The sequence below is a fragment of the Pseudopipra pipra genome, chromosome 2, assembly GCF_036250125.1.
Source record: "Pseudopipra pipra isolate bDixPip1 chromosome 2, bDixPip1.hap1, whole genome shotgun sequence".
In the NCBI taxonomy this organism is placed as follows: Eukaryota; Metazoa; Chordata; class Aves; order Passeriformes; family Pipridae; genus Pseudopipra; species Pseudopipra pipra.
The window spans coordinates 83,779,502-83,795,983 of NC_087550.1; the positions used below are offsets into that span (position 1 = coordinate 83,779,502).

Sequence of the window (16,482 nt, forward strand, 5' to 3'; positions counted from 1 at the left end):
ATGTAGTTATTTCAAAAGACAAAAAATGTTCAGTGAAAGTCCTGCAGGGCAAGGTGGTCACACGAAAATGAAAAGGAAGGAAATGCGGCCATCTGCATACTGCAGATGAGGAACTAAAATATTAGAGACAGAGGCAGCACAGTGGGTATCCCTAAAGACCTGACCATTCCTCCTGCACAAAAAACCTGAGCTTTTTTGGAAAGTTGAGTAATGTGTCCTGCAATACATTCTCTTGGGATATTACCTCACACCCTTTAGACATTTCACTGTATCAGAAGTCTCCTTATTTAAGAGTCTAATATTTCTCTTTCATATTTTCTTCCCATTCCATCTTAAATATCCATGCTCAGCATTAATAAGAACTTTTCATCTAGAGTGTTAAAGCCTGGAATACCTATATAGCAGTATCTTACCTTCTTCCTCTCAAATTTGATTATCCTTCATTTATCCACTTTTTATATATTGAAGTTTTAATCTTTCCGTCTCCCTGTCAATAAAGTTGCTCTTGTCCTTCTCTGTGGATGATGTCTCAAGGTTTCTTTCAGCCCTATCTTACATGGTTCCGTGATTTTCTTCAGTGTTTCTGTATTATTGTTATGGTTGCACCCAGAACTGAAATCCAGTGAGCACCTTCTGTGAAGACCTGGCTCTGCCCCCACTAGAAATCCAGTGTGATAACTCCTTGCATTGCACCAGAAGCAGCTGATGCCGTATGAGCAGTCTGTGTATCACTGAGGGTGCTCTTGCCGGCCACCTGCTTGGGTCACCTAAGGGAAGGTGGTGCATCTCTGGTTGCCTCCCAGCGCAGGGGTGGACTTGGGGCACCTGGTTCCTTGCCAGGAAGCCTGGACTCGGCCAACTGTGCTGGGCCGGCAGGCAGGTGTCTGGACACACTTCAAGCGCTGAGTGCCAAGGTTGGCGTGCACGGGATGTGTGGCTGTACGGGCACTTCTGGCACTACAGAACTCTGAGGTGAGTTGAAAGCTGCACCGGAGCTGCTGCTGGGGTCGAGGATGCCAGGCGATGGTCTTTGATCCGATTTCCATCTTCCTGTCCTCGCTCTATTTGTCCTGAGGTGCCTTTGGTGCATATACCAAAGACCACAGAGCCACGGGGGAAAACCTGGCAGGTTGTGACCCATGTCTACCTGCCTGGAAAAAAAAAAAAAGTCCTTTAATTTAATCGGAGGTGGGGAAGGGTGACCTTTCCGCTTAGAAGACGGCGATAAGCTGTCCTCCCCGCCGCCAGCCCCCGCCCCCGGTCGGTCTCCGCTGGGCAATGAGGATGCTGAACATGCCAACTGCTGGCGGAGGGGGTGGACGGGGAAAGGAAACCTGTTCCCTCGCACCCCTCCGCAGTTACAACCACAGCACGCACCGGGGGACGGGGCTCACCCACGGCGCGGCGGCGGGAGGCGGGGGGACCGCAGGAGGCGGTGGCGGAGGAGGAGGAGGGGGCGAGCGGCGGGAGGGGAGGGAACACCTCGGCTGGGCGGAACACGCCGGCCGGCGCGGTCCCAGTCTGCCGCGGCCGGGCTGCCCGCGCTGCCGGCGGCTCCCCATCGCCCCGCACGCTCCCCTCGGGGCCGGGGGCGGCGGCGCCCGCCGCATCCCGCCCGCAACTTTCCCTCCCCCGTGGATGGCTTTCGTTGGAGACCCGCAAGGCAACCGGGCGCTTGACACCTGTCCCCCATGGGCCGCCCCCGCGCTTAAGTTTGCCGGCGCCCGGCCCCCCTCCGCCGCCGCCGCAGGGCGGGCTTGAAGCCGCGGCGGGGCCGCGGTGCCCATGGCCGGGCGCCCCGCCGCGCCGACCTGTCCGTGCGCACCGCCCCGTCCCGCCCGCCGGGGACCCGCCGCGCCCGCCCGAGCGCCGCAGCGGGGGCGCTGAGGGAGGCAGCCCCCGTCTCTCCGCCACCGGATCGGCGCCAGCCGCCGTTGCCCGCCGGGTCGCTGGCGGCGGCGGCGGCGGGGGCGGCGGCGGGGCCGCGGGATCCGTCCGCGCTCGCTGCCCCCGTGCAGTTCCCGAGTCGTCTGTCCTCGGCGGCGGTCCGCGGGTGACATGCAGTCCCTCATCTCTCCGGTGACCAAGGCTATCCTGGTGGCTTTGTTCATCTTCGCCATCCTGCTGATCCTCTACGTGATTCTGTGGTACATCTGCCGCGATGTGGATTGCGACCATGGGATCTGAGCGGCGCCGCGGGGACAGGGTTTAGGAGCCGGGATTCACCCCCCGGGGCCGGGAGCGGCAGCGAGAGCCCCGCCGGGCGGCAGCCGCCGCCACTGCGGCCGAGCAGGGGAAGGGAAGGAAAGAAAAGAGGAAAAAAGAAGAAAAAAAAAAGAAAGCGAGAGAAGAATCTAGCCGAAAGAGCCTGGAGGACAACTGCGATCAAGAAACCAACCTGAGCTTGACCTTCAGAGACCAGGGTGACCCGGTAAGTCTCTGCTCTCCGCGGCGCGGGGATGCGCGGGTGCGGCGGGGCTGCCTCCCTCCCTCCCAGTCCGCTCACTCTCCCCTCACACACAAAACACACACACCTTCCTCTCACACGCACGCACATGGATGTGGCACAGGCGCCCCACGGCACGCGCACACACTCCAGTGGATGTGCGTGCCTGAGTGCCTGCTGCACGCAGGGATGCCTGTCCCCTGGGGACATGCAGGACCCGTCCTGCTGGCCGGGATAAATTGTGCCTGCCCCCATCTCCGTGTCTCCCCGCTTTAATTTTCGAGAGGTGACAACGCGCAAAAGGCAGCGCGCCCGCGGGAGCGGCGGGGGCCGGGTGCGGGTGCCTGAGGGCGGCGGGCGGCCGCCGCGCTGCCTTTGCGGCCCCACATTGGTATGCAGGCGGTGACTGCGCCGCCAGGCAGACCGAAAAGGTGAGCTCAGGGAATGGGGAAAAGCCAACGCTTCATCAGTCCGGGGGCAAATCGGGAAGTTACGGAAAATGAAGGGAAAGATGACAGGTATCTGGCCAGTGCCAGCAGGCAGACTTCGAGGAGGGGATGTGAAGCGGGATAAGTTTCTCCTTGAGCAGGGGCAGGTTGGTGGAAGGAAGTGGGGAGATGACAAAAAATGTGCGTGGGAACTTCTGGATAGTAGCAGACCTTGTCTGGTCTCACTGACACTGCATTTCCTACGTGCTACTCTCCCTTAAAAGGGTTAACGCTCAGGGGTTTACCACATGCCCAAGCTCGGCAATGTCAGAAAATGTTGATAAAAAAGTACACAGTTGATGAACACGTACGTGCCGAGCATGTTGGGACACAAGAGGGGATGTATCCTGCCCACCCGTTTTCCCACTTGAGAGAATTTGTTGTTGGCTTTTTTATTCTTATTGTTTGGTTGTACTGAATACCCTGTGCTGAAGCAGAGAGACACATTTAAACACATTGTGTTTAAAGTGGAAAAGACCTACTCAAAGAAAAACGGTCCGAAACACTTGGGCTGTAACTGTTTTTGTCCTTGACACACAAGCTGTCGGGAACAGGAGCAAACTCTCACTGCATGTGTTATCCCTGGCGGGACGTATTTGGATGCTGCAGGGTGTGGGTGCATGTACACAGTGGGCAATAAGAGAAAAATCTAATTCGGGTTTAAAGGGGGAGAACGGGGACCTACCCAAGTGTAAAGTGTAATTGTGTGGTTTAGGATAATTTGGCATTGAGTATTGGTGATCGAAAGCTCACCTTTGCAACAGGAGGTCTGTATGTGGGAGGAAACTGTTTGGAAGTCGATTCTCTTGCCATTTTGCTTTGTGCTTCTGTTCAGATTGTGTTTTCAAGAGCTTTTGACCTGACTAGTTGATCAAACATGACATTACTGTTAACACACGCTACTAATGTGATTATAACAGCAGTGACATCAATGTTTCCTTGCCCTGCAACTACAGTAGCAATGCATTTGTTTACTTCCCCAGTGCACACTCTGAAATGTCTGTTACTCAACAGCTCTGAACAGCAAAGGAAGAGGGAGGAGGAGGGAGAAACTCTTACAGGCGTTTAAAAATGACCATAGCTCTCTCTTATGCGTTTAATTATGTAGAAATAAAATAATCTCCAAGTCTTTTTCTTTATCTTTTTTATTCATGGTTTCACCAGTAAGTACAGTTGTTTTTACCTAAGTGGCGAAAACCTCTTCACACGTTGACATGTCAGGTTGTGTCACATGTTCCCTTCCGAATTAACAGTGGTGCACACCTTCTGCCCCTCTCCCAGCTGGCAGGAGCTAGCGGTTATAGAGGCTTTGCCACTTAGTGTTAATTATTTCACAGTAAAGCAGTGTTTCAAACTGTTATTTATAGAACTGGATGGAATGTGGCAAATTAATGTGGTTTTCATAAAACTTTAAATATCAAGAGATATGTGTATGGGTGGTTGAAATACCTGAGGTGTTGACATGACCAAACGTATTTTATACTACCCACTATAACTGGTTTTAATCAGCTTAACAATTGCAGAAACCATGAAATAGTCCATTCGGTTATTGTCTGACTATTAGTGTTTCCAGCTGGCTCATTATTATTTTAAGCATATTGTTTCTAAGAGACAAGATGTAGAATTATTTTTTTAATAACAGTTTTTATTCTAAATAAGGTAAATATATATGTGTTTATATATAAATATATATATAAGTATTTTTAAAAACACAAATGGGTATTTGCCAGCCTAACACAACGTAAAAATAAGAGGAGCAATGATGAGCAGTATTGAATTTCATTTGTAGTTGAAGTCCCAGATGTGTTGGCTTTGGATCAATACTATATATGTTCATTATTGTGTATTAACAAATGCAAAACCCTTAACATCTGAAACCCACCTTTTCCTATTATTGCGACAGTTGATAGAATGAAATCCTAGCCTTGCTGAGCTCTGTGTGGAATTTTGCAGTTGGTTTCAACAGAGTCACAAACATACTGGCAGATTAATATGTGAATTTGAAACAGCATGATGTTACTAAAGTTGAGAGAGCTATTAAAACAGTAAAAACGATGAAATCAGTTACAGTGGAGTACCTACATGCCTTATTTTTGTACTTATTGACTTGTTTGCTCAGAAGTTTGGTGACAATTTTATTTTGATTTGGTGTTATTAGGTGCTCCTGCCCCAAATCAACAATTTTCACGAGTTTGCTCTCTCTTAATGTATGGTAGTGTTTCAAAGGTGATATCTGAAATATCAACTGCAACTGAGGTGCAGAGTATAATAGCATCAGTAGATATAGATCAGCTGTAAGTATTTTTTGCTGTAAGACAGTTTGTAACACCAGGAGTAGTGCCTTTGTTCAAGGCACTTGTTATCGTGTTCCTACTTGAGCCAAGAGAAATCTTTGCCATATTGCAAAAATTAGTAATGTCGTGGTCTGAAAGTATGTTTTTAGTCCAAAAGAGTTTAATAGGCTGTTCAAGAATTGTGTAAAAGGATATTGCAAAGCTTTGCCTTTTTATTGTGAAAAACTCTGTGAAGAAGTTACCAGTGCTTCATCAACAGAAGTGTAATGAATTTTATGGATTAATTCCTACTGCAAGGCAACATACTATATAGCATGATCCCAGAAACCCTGTCACATCAGACTTAAACGTGCAGTATGCTTCTGGATAAGTAATTCTTTACTCAATCCCTATTCAGGCAAATTCTCTGAAGATTTATTAAACATTTTCTGTAAGTGGCATGTAAGAGTAACTGGGCAATGAACATCACAGGTTTGCTTATTTTTTAGTTTCTTCCTCATAAAATAGATTAATAAGAATCAGTGTCTTCATGGTATGCCCTTTGTGCATCTTATACCGTTTCCCTAAAACAGGCTTAAAATGAGCACTGAAGATCATTCCAGCATAGGAGGGTCTCCACAGAGATGAAAGGTTAGCCGAGGTCCAAGGATGGCCAGTGCTGCATCCTCAAGATGTCCTTGTGTCATACGAGTGCTCAGCTGTACTTTTTCCCATCCAGGTGAGTGTAAAGTAGGGTAACCTTCAAGCTGCTGTCAGGCAGGACACGTGGATCTGCCCTATGCAGCACCAGCCCCATTTGGGGGAGGGCTCGGTCTAAGAGCAGTTTTCTACTGTCTGCTCTACGCAAGGTGATGGTATCATAGTTGTTCCTTGTGGCCTTAAAATCTATGAGCCTTAGATTATTGGTTATGTGACAAGCGCTTGGCATGATTTGTGTGTTTATAAACAGCTCGAAGGTGGGATTGTTGGGATTAATTGTACAATTTATACCATGATTCTATCACTAGAAACTGGCAGGGCCCTTTAAATGACAAATTTTGGGGCAATGTTAGGGAATACAGTGTCACCGTAACGAGTGTATTAAACCTGCAGTGTGAGCAGGCTATATCTTTGCTTCTTGGTGATGGTGTATGTGAGTTATAAAGAACATGCATATTTGCCCTTCATGTAAAAATCAGGCACTGCGCACACATCAGGTATGGATGTGCCGTTAAATGCTCGCCTGGCTGCTCCCTCCCTGCTGCAGGGCACCGCATCGGGGCTGCAATTGGGCATTCAAACATAGGGGGAAGTTCCACTGCCGTTTCTCAACAGATAACTTTTTCCCCAGTTTTTCTTTGATGCATGAGTGTTTTCTCCTTTTCCTCCTAAGCATTAATCCTCTGAACTGTGACTTAGTGCGTAACGCGGTTTGTAGACAAAGTGCACGGATTGATTTTCCTGAAGCAGGCTGACAAAATGATGAGTGTATTGGAAAGCAGCACACAATTGCTTATTTGTCATTCTACATTAAACTAAGTTTTCTGATCAAATATCCTAATATCCTTTAAAATAGACTTTTTTATTTTATGTGTTGCTTTTAAATGCTAATATTAATTACTAATATGGTTCATGTAGTTGCACAGCAGCATCTGCTCTTGTTAGAGGCATTCTGATAGGTTCTAAAATTTTACCCACGTGAGAAAATTTGAGCTTCAGCTTGGAGGAGCTCATAACACTGTCTGCTGTTGAGAATTATATCCTTATTTTGAATGTTTTGATGTACTACTTTGGAATACTAAAGATTTTTACTGGCATTTTCACAGGTCATTTAATCATACATAAAGGATACCAATAAGGTGACATTCAGAGTTACAGTTTAGAACATAGTTTGAATGTGGATTATGGTGAAGAAAAAAATGTGGAAAAAATTGTGACTGATTAAGAAAGAAAAAGGAATGGAAAAAAAAGAAGGAGTAATATTATATCAGGACAGATGAAGAGAGATTCCAGAGTGTTCAAATTTTAAAAGAGTGCAGCTAATGCAAAGGAAAATGAGACTCTCGCAACACAAGAATTGCCACTTTCCTTTACAGAAAATGTATATACATATTAATATACATATATGTTCACATAGGTGTGTGTGTGTGTGTATGTACACATATTTGTACAATGTATGTGATCAAATTAGAAATTGGCAACTCTAGAACATGCTGAGAATTTTTACATGTTTTTTATTGATTTTATTTCTTTATCCTTGAAACCTGACTCTATTGATGTCCAAAATGCATTTACTTGAAAACAGATAGTGTTGCAGATGCTTTTCCCGAGGACTTGATGATCAAACACAAGTGATATTATATATTGAAATTCTAAACAAACAGGTTTTATAGAGAAAATGTTAGTGCTCTGTTCACTTCGAAAAGAAAATGAGTTTAGGTTTTGTGGGCTGGAAGAAATATGTTAATAACAAATAGATTTTATGTCTTATTTTTTCCATTGATCTCAAAGAGACAAAGCCCCTACTTGTTAGGGAAAAATCCTATTACGTAATTAACCTATTATGACCAAGAAATGTATGTGAGAAAAAAGAATGTCAGAGAGAAGATAGCAGAACTGTAGTATTTTGGCTAAAACCAGTAATAGCCAACACCTTCTTACAAAAGTACAAATCTTTGATGTAATACATCCTCTGTACTTACGTCTTTAAGTACAAAGGAGGAAAGAACCCCTGTGAAGTTATGGGTGTTAAAACTTATGCACAGTGAAACCTGCTGCATGGTTATGATGCTTTTTGGGTATTATGGTGTCTTATATAAAACCTGTGTAAAAAAATGTTTGGGTTTGCATGAAATACAGGAATGTATTTCAAGGGCTGTATTTCCCCAAGGGCTGGGGAAAAAAAAAGCCTTTTGTATGAATAATCTCTTTCATATTTATTGCATATTGGAGTAAACCTGAACACATAAAGAAAAATTTATTTGCTATTTTGCTCTACCATTTCAGTGGTGAGTTGCATATGCTGTGAACCCTATTAAATGAATAACCAACAAACTCACTGTGATACCTACCACAAAAATTAAACAAGGTCTTCATTCAGTTGTGCTCGTCATGGAAACTATGTGTGACATAGTTAGCTGACTTGCAGGGCATGTTTCTTATACACTTTTACAATTAGTGCATTTCTGAGCATGCTGTCATCACCATCCTTGTGAGATATGTATATGAGATTAGCTCAGTTGGTTAGAGCATGGTGGTTATAACGCCAAGGTTGTAGGTTTCATCCCCATATGGGCCATTCTCTTAAAGACATGATCCTTTTGAGTCCCTTCCAACTCAGAATATCCTGTGATTCTTTGTGATATAAATGGGCTTAAAATAAGTTTGTGATTAGTCTCTAATGACTTGTTTTTATTTTCTACTGCAATACCATTCTGACATGCTTAATAGGGATGATAACTAAGTGGGAATTTAATGAAGTCTTGATATTGGACACTGAGCACACAGAGAGACACTCATCAGTATGTGTTTCTTGTGACAGATACAGCATGATTGAACTTGGCTGCAGTGGCCATGAAAAGGTGGAGTTCAAGATCCTTAGGTCAGCAAGGAGAGTGCATAGCAAGCTCACTACCCTGCACTTCAGTAGAGCAGACCTGTGACTTCTTCAGGATCTGCTTGGTAAAGTACCATGGGATAAAGCCCTAGAGGGAAGAACAGCCCAGGAAAACTGGATGATATTCAAGGATTGCCTCCTCCAAGACCAAGAGCGATGCATCTCAACAAAGAGGAAGTCAGGCAAAAATGCCAGGAGGCCTGAATTGAACAAGGAGCTCCTGGACAAACTCAAACACAAAAAGAAAGCCTAGAAAGGGTGGAAGCAGGGACAGGTAGCTTGAGAGAAATTCACTGAAAAAGCTTCTATAGATATCTGGGTGATAAAAGGAAGACTAAAGAAAATGTGACTCCTCTCCAGAAGGTGGTTTCCCAGGACATGGAGAAGGCTGAGGAACTAAATAACTTTTTTTTTTTGGGTACACAGGCAGGCAGTGTGTGCACGTCCTTGTTTCCACCCTCTCTAGGCTTCCTTTTTGTGTTTGAGTTTGTCCAGAAGCTCTTTCCACTGGACAGAGCAAGTTGCTTAAAGCTCCATCTAGCTTGACCTTGAAGACTTCAAGGAATAGGGCATCCACAAATCTGCAACCAGTTCCAGTCTTTCGCCACCCTCACAGTAAAGAATTTCTTCCTAAGATTTAATCTAAACCTTTCTAAATTTAAATCTCTTTCAATTTAAAGCCATTCCCCCTTGTCCTGTCACTACATGCTCTTGTAAAATGTCCCTCTCCAGCTCTCTTGTAGCCCCCTTTAGGTCCTGGAAAACTGCTATAAGCTCTCCCTGGAGACTTCTCTGCTCCAGGCTGAGCAACCCCATCTTTCTCAGTCTGTAATAGGTGAGGTAGTATGTTCCCCTGGTCATTCCTGTGTGCCTTCTCTGGACTCTCTCCAGCAGGTCCATGTCTTCCATATGCTGAGGCTTGCTGAAAGCTGGAGCTGAGTAGTCTCCATCTTTGGATCTTTTCAAGACCCCTTGAGCAACATGGTCTGACCTGAAAGCTGGCCCTGCTTTGACCAGTAGAGAGGACTACAGAGCTTCTGATGTCCCTTCCAACTTGAACTGCCCTAGGATTGTATGATCCTATCAACCATGTATTCTTGAGAGTCTTTTACTGGAATGAGTACTGGCTGGCTTGTTGTTAACACACTCTTTCCTTAATGTGTGCTAGCTAGGTAAACCAAAAGGATGGAGACACAGAACTGGACTGTTCTGAGTAGCTCATGCTTACATTTTACATCTGCAGTTCCTACACAATACCTCTGGATATGGCGTGGTCTGAAGCTGAAGTGGTACGTGCCGGCGCATCACTACAGCAGAATGACCACTGTGCTTATACACGGAGAACGAAACCTTCACAGGAAATAGTAACTTGAAGATAGAAGACAAAAATCGCAATGTATTTTTAGCCTTTTAATTCTTACACCTCTGTGGGGACTCCAGCACGTTTCTAGGAACTGGAAATTAATTCAGTTTCATTGCTCTGACTATAATATAACCATGCTGGGCATACTCTTGTGTAGTGTAATTTTTTTCCATAATCTTGTCCAATTTTTATCTTACTTTGTGTTTGTCTTCAGCTGTACAAACCCTGTTACATTAAGTGTAATGTCCACATGGGTAGTTGGTACAGTAGGATTTTCAGGTATTGCCTGGCTTAAATTTGAACTGCTTTGAAGAGAAAAACAATCTCATGGGAATGGCACACTTCAGCATCAAACCTGTCATCTCATGCCTAGGCTACTCACAGTTTATATACAGGTGGAGAACAGAATACTAACTGGAGGAAAAGGCCCTTAATGCAAAAGGCCATTGTACCTTTTCTTCTCAGGTAGAAAAATCCTTCTCCTCAGCACTTGGAAGTGTGCTGCAACACCTGCCTGCCATTCTGGATGCTGGGCAGATGCTGGGGAGAGCAGGGAAGTTTCACAAGGTGATAATGGACATCCTTTATTCTGACATTTCATTGTACACCTAAGTGTAATCCAAATTTATGAGATTAGGTTATCAAGAGTGATTATTTTCAGTGCAAATCTGAAATAAATGAGAGTTGCAGTGCATCTGCTGTCAGGGGTTTAAACACTGATTATCTCATGTTTGTACTGCTCACTGCCACCCCTCACCTTATTAAACTGTTAGAAAGCCGCATTTCTATACCTCAGTTGTTTTTTTTTACTTGGAGATGTATCAAATCACGATGAAAACATTTTGAGCCTAGAAAAAAACCTGTTACATATTTGAATGCATAAACTGCTATTTTTGAGATTTCTGAAGTGACATTAATTTTTTGTCTCATGTGGACTTACAAGCCTGGAGAGATTTTAAATTAAAGGTAGAAGAGATGAGAAAACTTGCTTTTTACGTGAGTTCATGAAAGCTCTCTTAGTTCTAAAACTAAATTATGTATGAAGCAGCAAGGTCCTGTACTGTCTGTTACATTCACATGACGATTCCCTTTTTAAAATTTTACAGAGTATTCAGGTGAATTAACTGGAAATAGATCGTATATGTAATGTATTTATTCTAGAACTTCTATGAACCTGCCTTTAGGAAATAAAAGTTTGACTGTTCCTGTCCCAGGAACAAGACACTGACACCAAATTCATTTAACTTGAGTCTAGATGTGGGAGGTGCTGTGAATTCCAAAGATAAATATGTGACAGTATTATGGAATAGTATTACTTTTATTATCAGCTAAGGATTTCTTCTCTTACTTATGGCCTCAGAAAAAAGATCAGCTAGAAGGAAGGTAGAGCACAACAGAGGAGGCTGGGACAGGCTTGGAAGACTCTGCAGACGCTATTGTGAGTCATACTCTTTTAATCACGTAGGCAAAAATCCTATGGGCATGTGGGATGATACATAAAGAAAGGCAGAATTTTGCTTGCTGTGGAGGAGCTGTTCATTTGTCACAAACATTCAGCTGACTTCAGTGGAGCTGTGCCAATTTCTGTTAGCAAAGGTTTTGGTTCTGAGGATACATATACGCCTTAATAAATTGTTGGAGTCCTTCTTCAGGCTGCAGACAGTAGCAGCTCAGTGATGTAGCTGGGATGACATCCAGCCACCTTTGGCACTCGGCAACCCATGTAGCCAAGTACCCTTTTCTGAGCTGATTTGGCAATGATTGATATAATACACAGAATTTAAAAGTAATAATGTTTATTAATAACACGTAATGTGTGTTCTGTATAAAATGTTGTTAAATTAGAAGGCAGATTGTTACCTCATGAAATTTAAATGTTCATGTTATATGGTGGAAAAATATAGCTATGTAATGAGTGCCTTCAGTTCAGCAGATTTTGTGAAAGTGAAAGAATTAGCATGTATGTACCAAGAAGGAATCATTCCTGGATAAGCTTGTGAATATGCTGCTGCTATTTTATGAGTGTCAGCTAGGCAAACTAGACTTGTTATACACACTTTGGTTCTCTAGATGATTAGAGAAATCAAATGATTCTTATGACAACTGTAAAAATAACTGAAAGCCTTGTGAGATACAGCAAGGAGAAGGCTCGCTGAAAGGCAGCATCCTGGGTGGGGTGTACTGGTGGTAGCTGTGCAGGGGGTGCAGGACACCTTGCTAATGCTGAAAGAAGAGATTACTATATGGTATAGCATGGATGGATGAATGGATGCATGGATGGATGAATGGATGTATGGATGAATGGATGAATGGATGTATGGATGAATGTCAGGCAAGTCCTCTGTGGACTGGCAAACCCCAGGTGCATTTCTCACATGGAGAGACTCTTTGAAGACAGAGAAGCATCTACCCCAACAGAGGGTATCCGGTGTCTGGTGAGGAGAGGAAGTGTAGAGCTAGACTGTGACTTCAGGTCATGCTGTATTGTGGCAGTTGCCCTTTGATGCAGGCTTGAAAACAAGATCAGGTACACAATATGACATTTACAGTGATGTGCCTTAACAAACAACCTGCTGTTGTGAGCCAGTGTGGACGTATAGCAATATGTTTAATGAATATTTTATTAAATAGCACTTTAATCTGCGTAGTAAAATGCATTTCTTAATTTGCCATTTTTAAGATAGCTGTTGGTTGAATTAAGCCTGTGAATAACCTGTCTTTTACACTCCTATGGTGCCTGCACTGGTACTGTAACTTCATTTCTTTTTGACCTACAGTTATATGATTAGGGCAGTTGCTTTAACTGTGAAATCCATTTATTTTTCTCACACTGTTTCAGCTAGTAGTTAGTTTCAGAACTCTCACGTTGTAAGTGTGTAGATGTTGCTCTTGTAATTGGCTGGATGGTGTCTACTGCTTGATTTCAGTTCTGACACAGTCTCTTCATGCTTCTTTATCCTAACATGCAGCCCTATAGCCACCTACCAGCTTTATCCTCCTCCCACTAGAGCTGTTCTGCTGGAAACCTGTGCTGGATTTCCCTTTCCACATGTAGGCAGCAAATTTTCTGCCCTGATAGGGGACAGACTGAAAAATGCAAAATTATCATCACCTTTGAGCATCACAAGATAGGAGAATAAGCACTTTCAAGGCAGAAAGTGACTGCATTTTCCTTTCCCTCGCTGTAATAGTAGCAGATGGCACTTGTGGCCTAGAATAATTTGTCCTTTGAATAATGGTCCTTGCTGAGGAAAGCTTGATTTTGTTTTTTATCATGTGTAAAAAGTTGGGGTTTTTTTTAAATTTAAACATATAAGTAAATCTTATTATTTGCCTACATTTTGCTTGTTTCTTTTTTACCAATTATAACTATTCTGGTTTTTAAAACATTCTGTGCAATATCTATTACGTTAAGGTTTGCACCAATAGGATTTGTTGTCATGAGTGTAAAGACATGTTAAGCATATGCACATATGTACACACATTTATTACCAATGATTCTTGACTTGAAAGTGGTCATTTCATTTGTCCATTATCACTGAGCAAACCTTGATTTCCTTGTTTTGCTTAGATTTAGGTCAGAGTTTATTACGTGGGCTGGGTCAGTGCCCCAGAAATGAAGGGTGAGACCACTTGGTTTGCAAAAGCAACTCCTGGAGTTTCTGACAGTGTGAAGTTTCTATGGCTTTTCCTTACATTTATGCCAACAGGAATGAGAATGGAAATAAACTCCATCACAAATTAAAGGCACTTCTGAATTACTGTTCTGGATGGACTTCGGTCAAAACGGCGGCCCATCCATGCCTGTCTCTTTTCCTACTCAGCACCTTTGGATAGAGCATTCACTCTTTGAAGAGAATCTTCACCTTTGATGTGTGACAGCAGAATGCCCTTCTTTTGGTGCTGAAGTACCGTGGGAACTCTGTGGTGTTATAACTGACAACACTGAGATTTGGAAAGTCACTTGATTTTCATCTGACCTGGACACACTCAGCTCTTAGTTTTTCTGAATGGTGATATGTGTATCTATCTATCTATCTATCTATCTATCTATCTATCTATCTATCTATCTATCTATCTATCTATCTATCTATCTATGTCTATCTCTCTCTCTCTCTACCTATCTATCTATCTTTATATAAATGTTACAATTTAATATAAAATGCGAATGATAAGATCCTTATTTATAGTTTTGTATTAAAAATCAATCTAAATATATATCTATACAGAAACTCATATCAGGAAGTTAGGAATAATTAAGGACAGGAGAAAGGAAGAGTTAATTTTAGATTGCTAATTAGGCACATCACTAAAATACTATATTGTTTTATTACTTAGTTAAGAACAAGATGAATAAGTAAAAGTAAAGAATAAACAATATTTCTTCCATTAAGAAAGGTGCTGTTCTCTGTCTCAGAGAGTTAACCAAAGCATAAAAATACTTCTATAAACATCTCACAAAAAAAGCTAGCAATCTGTTGGGTTAGCACTATTGCAAGGTTTTTCTATTTATATTTGAGGGTGGTTTGTGCCTTTTTACACTGAGCAAGACCTACTGGAAAAGGCCTAGTCAACTGTAGAGAAAATTATTGATTTTCCCATAAGTTTAAGTGCACTGGTGTGGAAAAGACGGTCTTACATTTCTAAAATATTTTTCAAATGTTAACGGCAGTCAACTTTGACCAACCTGCATTTGTGTTTGCTCAGGACCCAGCACCCTGGAGGCAGAAAACTCTAGCACTAGCAATAATGCAATATCACTGTAAAAATAGAACAAAACCCGTAATAACAGAAATAATATCCAGCCTCTATACTGTAAATATAAAAACTATGTACACCATGATGTCCAAACACTTTACAGAAGAGATGTGTGTTAGCCCCTCTTGCTTTAGAGGAAAGGCAGCCAAAGCCAGGGAGGCTGGGGGCACTTCCTTGAATCCACTACTTGGACCATGGAAGAACCAGGCTTATAAACTGATGCCATATATTCCAGTCCAGTGAGCTACACTTGAAACTGCTCTGGAATAAGATAATGATGTTGGTGATTACTGTGTTTTGATCTGAGAATGTAGTGGTAATGGGCTACATATCACTACACTATCATTTTATGTAATTTTGCAAACATTTATAAATAATTCAAACTTCAGGTTGGATGTGACACATCAAAGTTTAACTTGTCACATCCCCTTGTCTTTTTGCATCAAAGGAACATTAGAGACAGTGGTGACATGTTATAGCCATTAAATAAAATGAGTGATTTTGAAGTAAATGGCATTTGAGTACCAGACTTTGGCTTATAATGGTAAAATAAGAGCTTTGCTAATAAATCTGGTTAGAGCACTGCCATCCTGAGGAGTATTTTGACACTGGAAACCTTTGTCATTTTAAAGAAAGACTAAAGTCTGTTTTTGGCAAGATGAAAAAAGCTTGTTGTGTAGAGAGGCCAGGGTTCTTCGCTGTGACCATTCCTCTTAAATCATGTGTTATTATTTTTAATTACATATTATCTATGTCAACTTATGTAGAAGTGGGAACTGCTGCTTTGAATGAAAGGAAACAGCATCCCAGATTCCAACTGAAAAACCAAAGCAAACCCAAACTTCAGATTTGATTATATTACAATGTAAAACTAGAACTGTTTGAAGATATCTTTGACCTTAAAGCTCTTTTCTTAAATATGGGAACAACAGATGGTGTTGCTGAATGTTTAAAGTTGCATGAATGAACACATTTAGAAATGGATGTGGTGCAGACAAAGTCTAGAAACACTTGGGAGGGATGCAAAAGGTAGAACTGCCCAATAAATTAAGAAAGCACCCAACATAAACAATGTCTGGCCATGGTACATTGACTAAAACCAACAGTTTCTTGTTAGTGACACAGGAAAGGAAACAAAACTCATTCTGTGTAAGGACGCTTGAACTAATGTAGGCCATTTTAAACTTGGAGAGATGTGTTATAGGCAGAAATACCAACTTACCTGGAGTGCATGTGAAGGAGGTAATGCAAATGAAACCATCATGGAGAATCCCATTAGTGGGTGAAAATGCAGTATGTCCTGTGACTGGAGATTTGGAAGGTAATGGGGTTACAATCAATTGATTATAAGACTCGCTAGGAGAGAAATGCTGTTTTCAATGAAAACAAAAGAGATGTTCTGTTTAAACTGTCTGGATATTATTAATACAACATGGTTTGTTTTTTTAGGCATTGTAATAATTTTTTGCAGCAAAGACATGTATATTAAAGATCTGCAGGGATCATTAGTTTAATCTATTGAAATGTACAGTGCTCCA

General features: G+C 42.5%; 1 protein-coding gene across 1 annotated transcript in view; it reads left to right on the top strand.

Annotated features, from left to right (window-relative positions):
* Nucleotides 1-5,836: 5,836 nt before the first annotated feature.
* DHRSX (dehydrogenase/reductase X-linked) overlaps nucleotides 5,837-16,482 on the top strand; it is a 204,667-nt gene continuing 194,021 nt past the window's right edge. Inside the window, exon 1 of the mRNA XM_064646162.1 lies at nucleotides 5,837-5,946. Coding sequence (XP_064502232.1) covers nucleotides 5,877-5,946 — 70 coding nt within the window. The 5' untranslated portion in view covers nucleotides 5,837-5,876. The remainder of the gene's footprint in view (nucleotides 5,947-16,482) is intronic.